The sequence below is a fragment of the Vigna unguiculata genome, chromosome 8 (assembly GCF_037176805.1).
Source record: "Vigna unguiculata cultivar grain cowpea cultivar isolate G323 ecotype 2 chromosome 8, ASM3717680v1, whole genome shotgun sequence".
NCBI classification, from domain to species: domain Eukaryota; kingdom Viridiplantae; phylum Streptophyta; class Magnoliopsida; order Fabales; family Fabaceae; genus Vigna; species Vigna unguiculata.
Genome location: NC_140799.1, coordinates 19,062,336 through 19,068,294, shown reverse-complemented (window position 1 = coordinate 19,068,294; position 5,959 = coordinate 19,062,336). Strand labels below are relative to the sequence as shown.

Sequence of the window (5,959 nt, the reverse complement as noted above, 5' to 3'; positions counted from 1 at the left end):
ATCTAGTGGTGGGGGCAACTAGAACACAAATTCTTGAACCTCTCCTAGTATTCATATAGGCTCTCACCAGATTGGTGCTTGATGATAGAGATTTCCTTTCTTATGGTTGTGGTCTTGGAAGCAAGGAAGAATTTGGACATCTGTGTGCAAGGTAATACAACCAATCTTTTGCATTGCCCTCCAAGGAATGAAGAAAAGCCTTCAAGTACACATGATATTCTTGGACATCTGTGTGCTTCATGGTGGAACACACAACATGGAACAACGTTAAGTGCTTACAGGGGTCTTCACCTGCAAGGCTGTGAAACTTTGGCAACAAATGGATTAATTCAGTTTTTAGCACATAAGGCACTTCCTCATCAGGATACTGAATGCATAAGGAATCATAAGTGAACTTGGGTGTAGTCAGCTCACTCATTGTCCTCTAATGAGGTGAAGGTGGAGGTTGAGCCATGTTATCAGTATCAAAATGAAAATCAAAATGCTCAGTATTCTCAGTATGCACAAAATGATTAGAAACAAGAGTATCATGAGAATCAGGAAAAATCACAAAATATGTAGGATGTAGAGATGGATTCCTATGTTGCCTAACTCCTCTATGGAAGGTCCTATCAATTTTAAGACCACATGTTTATAAAATACCAGGATTCCCCTTAGTCATGCACCAATCATCCAAAACAACAAAAGTCAACAAAAAGTCAATCAGGGGTAAAAATGGCATAAATCGAAGTACCCCAGATTGACTAAAAATAGGAAAAAACCAAGAAAAAAATCAGTTAAATAGGAAAATGGATTTATTTGGAGATTCTGAAATGGCCTACTTCCTAGCGTGTAAGCATTGCAAAGAAAATTAAATTCTACCCCAAATGCATATAAAATTTGCCTATTTCGATAATCGAAGCAAAAGTTATGGTCATTTGAAGTTTTGCTAAAAACTTGCACAAACTTTTCACTACAACTACTACTAGAATGGCTCTAACAGCAACACAAATTCACTGAAACAAAAACAGTGCAATGGAAACACTAAATAAAATAATAACAACACAAAACAATGCACATAAAACTTTAACCACACTTAACCCAACATCATGAAACAACACACACACATTTGATCGAAAACGTTGATCCCCAACAACGACGCCAAATTTGATCGAGATAGTACCCAACCAAATAAAACTGATAAATGTCATACTCAAGAGTTAACCCAAGGTCATCTCCCAATGATCATTATTTTCAATCAAAGGTTCCAAATTTAACAAAGGGGGGGTGTTTTGGCAGATTCAGATTCAAACACAAAATTAACAAAAAGTAATTGCAAAGTTTAATTAAACAAATTTCAAAACATATTGATTCATTGATTCAACTAAAATTTCACCAATCACAGACAACACGAGTTCAATATGCCATTAAGCAAAGCATAGTTTAAGCAACTAACACCCATAGATTAAGCATATTGTGAACAACATATACTCATTAAGCATGATTATAAGTCAATTTATGTGCAGAAACACGAAATTGAGATTAAGCATACATCAATTTTGTGTTTTACCATGAAAATGCAGCCTGAAGAAGGGCAAACCAGAATAGAATTGGAAAAAGAACAACAACCTCATGGTTCATTTCAATTTCTTCAAGGAATCAATACAAAAAGCTTATCTAGACATGGAATTCGAAATACAACTCAAACTGAAACGAAATTGCATTTTAAAAGTAAGGAAAGAGTGAACAAACACGATTTAGATTGAATGGGACAAAATCCCTAAGTTGGGTGGTGCTCCAATGGTCTCAAAATCACCAAAAATGAAAAAACTCAAGTGGGTGCTCTCCATAAAACGTGAAAACGGAATCAGGAATAAGAGAGGTCTCCAAAACCCTCTTAAAACCCTCAAAAACGTGTTTCCCTCAATTCTACCACTCATATATACATAAATGCCACTCATGGCTGCAAACTTACAAAAATGTCACTTTGGGCCCAAAATGATAGCCTAATGATGTGGACAGGCTAATTGACATGGCGTAGACGTGACAATGATGTTGGAATGACATGGCAACTCTCTCTTCACCTTATGATTAGCATCTAAGCTCCAAAATTGCTTCATAAAATACCTAAAGATAACTAGAAACGAAAATTAGACCAATTAATGCCAAATGAATCAAAATTTGGAATAATGGCCCAAAGAAGCCCAATTGATGAAAATGCACTAAAAATAGACAATTAAGCACCAAACATCCATCAAGATGAACATAAAAACGCAATGGAATAAAGGGAAAATAATGACGCATCAATTCCTTTTGCTTTATTGTTTGGGAGAATAATTAAGAGAGAATATTAGTTTCTCCTTTAAGAGAAAGAGAAGATTAATTTCTCCTTTAAGAGAGAAGGTTAGTTTCTCCTTTAAGTTCTCCTTGTATTTTTTTCTATTTACAAGAGAGAGGTTGTCATTGTTTTTTCTTTGGGACTAGAGAGAATGATATGTAATTTTTCTTTCTTTAATAAAATTACATTTTTTTTGCCTATTATTTGTTTTGTTCATTTCATTTTCATCTTTTATTTTAGTTGTGAGTGTTTGAGCTATTACTCTGATACCTAGCATTTTCTTTAATGTTTACTCACTCTTTTCTTAATTATTTCCCTTCCATTAACCCAAATTCATATGTAAATTGTTTCACCACTAATTCCCTAATGATCAAGATGGTTTCATGTCATTGAATTAAAAATTAAATTCTAAAACTTTGTTTATCAAAATTCAATAAAAACATACATTATAAATTATTTAACGTCCCCAAATTTGCATTTCAAACTTATTCACAAGCATAATCCCACAACTATATCTCTAATACATATATGTATTTTTATAAGTTGTCGGTTGGTTCATTAGGCCAAAAGTTGATTTGGACATCGAGTCCAGTACCGATGGTTGGTGAACCCTAAACCCTAAACCCTAAACCCTAAATTGCTAAATCATTTACGCTTTCTCGCTTATCCTTAAACCACATTGTCCTACCAGTGCCTTTTGTAATCATTGTGAATCTTATGGTTGAACCACATGGATGAACCGCTGTGTTGGTATCAGGATGGGGAAGCCCTTATGCTTGGTCCCGAATTTCTGCAGCAAACAACTGGAAAAGTTAAATTAATCCAGGATCGAATGAGAGCCACACAGAGTCGGCAGAAGTCCTATGCTGATAAAAGAAGGCGGCCATTGGAGTTTGATGAAGGTGATCATGTGTTTCTACGGGTTACCCCAACCACAGGAGTTGGGAGGATTCTTAAATCGAGGAAGTTGACTCCGAGGTTTATAGGACCCTACCAGATTACGCGGAGAATTGGGCCGGCGGCCTACGAAATTGCCTTGCCACCTCATCTAGTGAACTTGCACAATGTATTTCATGTTTCTCAGTTGAGGAAATACGTTGCAAGTCCAGACCATGTACTAGAGGCTGATGATGTACAAGTGCGGGAAGATTTGACCATACCAGCTGGACCGGTTCGCATCCTTGACTCTCAAGTTAAACATTTGAGGGGTAAGGAGATAAAGACAATGAAGGTGCTCTGGGACGAGGGGACTCAGGAGATGACCTGGGAGATGGAGGATCGCATGAGGTTATCCTATCCACATCTATTTTCTGGTAAGACCCGGGAAAAATTAAATAATTAATTAAGTAATTATTGGATAAATGTGGGTAAAGAGAACCTTTAAGGTAATAAATGCGGAATGTTATGTTGTGAAAAAGTACTAGCTTAAGTGGTTGAGAGTACTTTAAATGGGTGAGGGCACTTGGGTTCGAGTCCTATATGCGCCATTTTATGTGTTATTAATTTGGTATTATTTTTAAATATGCACTGATTATGTGTAGAATGTGATAATGCGTAAAACATAGAAGTTAGCATGAAATATGAATTGGTTCAATGGTTAGGCATTGAGTTAGTATGTGCATGAGTGTGGGTTCAAACCTTGGAGGACCCAAATGAAACTTTATTTTTGGCTATTTTTAGGTTTGTCTCGAATTTGAAAGGTTAAGAAAACCCTAGTAAACTTAACAGCCAAGGATGGCTGAAAAGGCTGAAGGTATCATACAATTGTGGGGTAATCAACACGGTCATTAAACATTAAGTTCGTTTTTGACCATTAAGCATTTTTAAACCTCCATTATAAGGCTTATTAGTGGTAAAAAGGGGGGTTTAATTAGCTGGAATTGAAGGAGGTGCAGAGAGGAGCAAGAGTGCAGAGAGGAACGTGGTTCTAGAGTGAAAGGTTTGTTGATTTAAGAGGGTGATTTGAGAGGAAGCCATTGGTGAACCTTGGAGCTTTCAAGAAGTAAAATTTTGGGAAAGGAAAGCGCTAATCCAGGTTAGGGGAGTTTATTTTGTGTGTTATATGTTATGCATATGTTTTTCGTGTTGTTCTGCACTTGATGGAATGTATAAATTGGAGGATTGCTGTTTTTTTCTGCGTTTTCTGGAAATTTCCAGAAACCGCCTGGCGGCATTGAAGGCCCGCCAGGCGGCTCATGCCCCAAAGCCTATTTTCTGGGTTTTTTGCTATGCACCGCCTGGCGGTTATGCACTGCCCGCCAGGCGACACCCATTTGCCTTACCAGTTTTTTTGGATCGTAAATTATCATTATCTTACTTGTAAAATGTAGGTAAGAAGAAAATTGAAGACTCGATCTATAAAATGCATATAGGGAATATGTTGAGCCCTAACTTGTAAAATGCTGGTGAGAAGAAAATTGAAGACCCTATCTATAAATGCGGATAGGGAGAATTTCAATCCCTTTCTTTTAAAAATACAAGTAATAAGAACATTTAAGACCCTATTTGCGAAATGCAAATAGGAAAGATGTCGATCACTTACGTGTAAAATGCAAGCAAGCATTTTAGGAGTCCCTTTCGATAAAATGCCGATAGGAAAAACGCCAATCCCTTACTTGTAAAATGCTAGTAAGAAAATATAAAAGATACAATTATTTTACTTTTATATATATATATATATATATATATATATATATATATATATATATATATATATAGTTATATATGGGTTTCTAACTTTGATTTTGCAATCACATCTGTCAACACCCAATTTTGTCCGGGTAAATAAATTTATTTTCAAAAAATAAAAAAAAATGTGAAACATTATTTTCTTCAAAGATTTTCAAACTTTAATTTTAGAAAAAAAAGAAAAAAAAGAGAGATGAAAAAAAGAGAAAACAAAAGGAATAAAGAAGAAAGAGCCTAATTTGTTATTAATTATCGCACTCCTTCTCATGAGCCCAACAACTCAACCTGTTTTCTACCCTTGTTCCTGGAAGAGAAATTAGTGATATGATTCTAATAATTAGAAGAAATATTTCTTCAAATGGTTATAATCAATATTACTATTTGAGTTTGATTTTGTGCTCTAATTTGTTAATGGTTAGAATCAATATTACTAATTTGGAATTGATTTTGTGCTCTGATTTACTATGATTTGATTCTCATAATGTGTTGCTATCATAACCAATTCCTTCCTTATATTATTCATTACAATTAAGGCTCAGATTGCAATATGTGAATATAAATACGTACTTTGTCATATGAAAAAGGGACCGAAAAAAAGATTCTCTACACTTCTCAAATTCTTTCCCATCACCACTCCCACATACACACCTCCTTTCTGATCTCTCTTTAAATAAAAAACATATTGAAGGAGGTAGAAAAAAGAAGAAAAAAACATTCTCTACACTCTCTTTCTCTCATTGTCACGCACATAGACATCTCTCATCTTTATCTCTATTGGAAAAAAAAACACAAAAATATTAGAAAAAGAAGCAAAAGAAAAAAGAAAAGAGAAAAGGTGAGGAGATATTGAAAATTTGTTAAGGTACGTCACTCTCAATTCTTTTATCTTTTCATTTAGTTTTTTTCAATTTTGATTTTTTTTAATCATAAAAAATATTTTTTCCCCTTTCTTTA

General features: G+C 34.8%; 1 protein-coding gene and 1 non-coding gene across 2 annotated transcripts; both read left to right on the top strand.

Moving 5' to 3' along the window:
* LOC114195707 (small nucleolar RNA R71) lies at positions 1-107 on the top strand. The gene has a single exon (XR_003606540.1). It is a non-coding gene; the product is annotated as a small nucleolar RNA R71 (small nucleolar RNA).
* A 2,940-nt stretch (positions 108-3,047) lies between these two features.
* Positions 3,048-3,659, top strand: LOC114194912 (uncharacterized). Its single transcript, XM_028085317.1, has one exon. The coding sequence runs from the start codon at positions 3,048-3,050 to the stop codon at positions 3,657-3,659; it is 612 nt and encodes a 203-aa protein (XP_027941118.1).
* Positions 3,660-5,959: the final 2,300 nt, after the last annotated feature.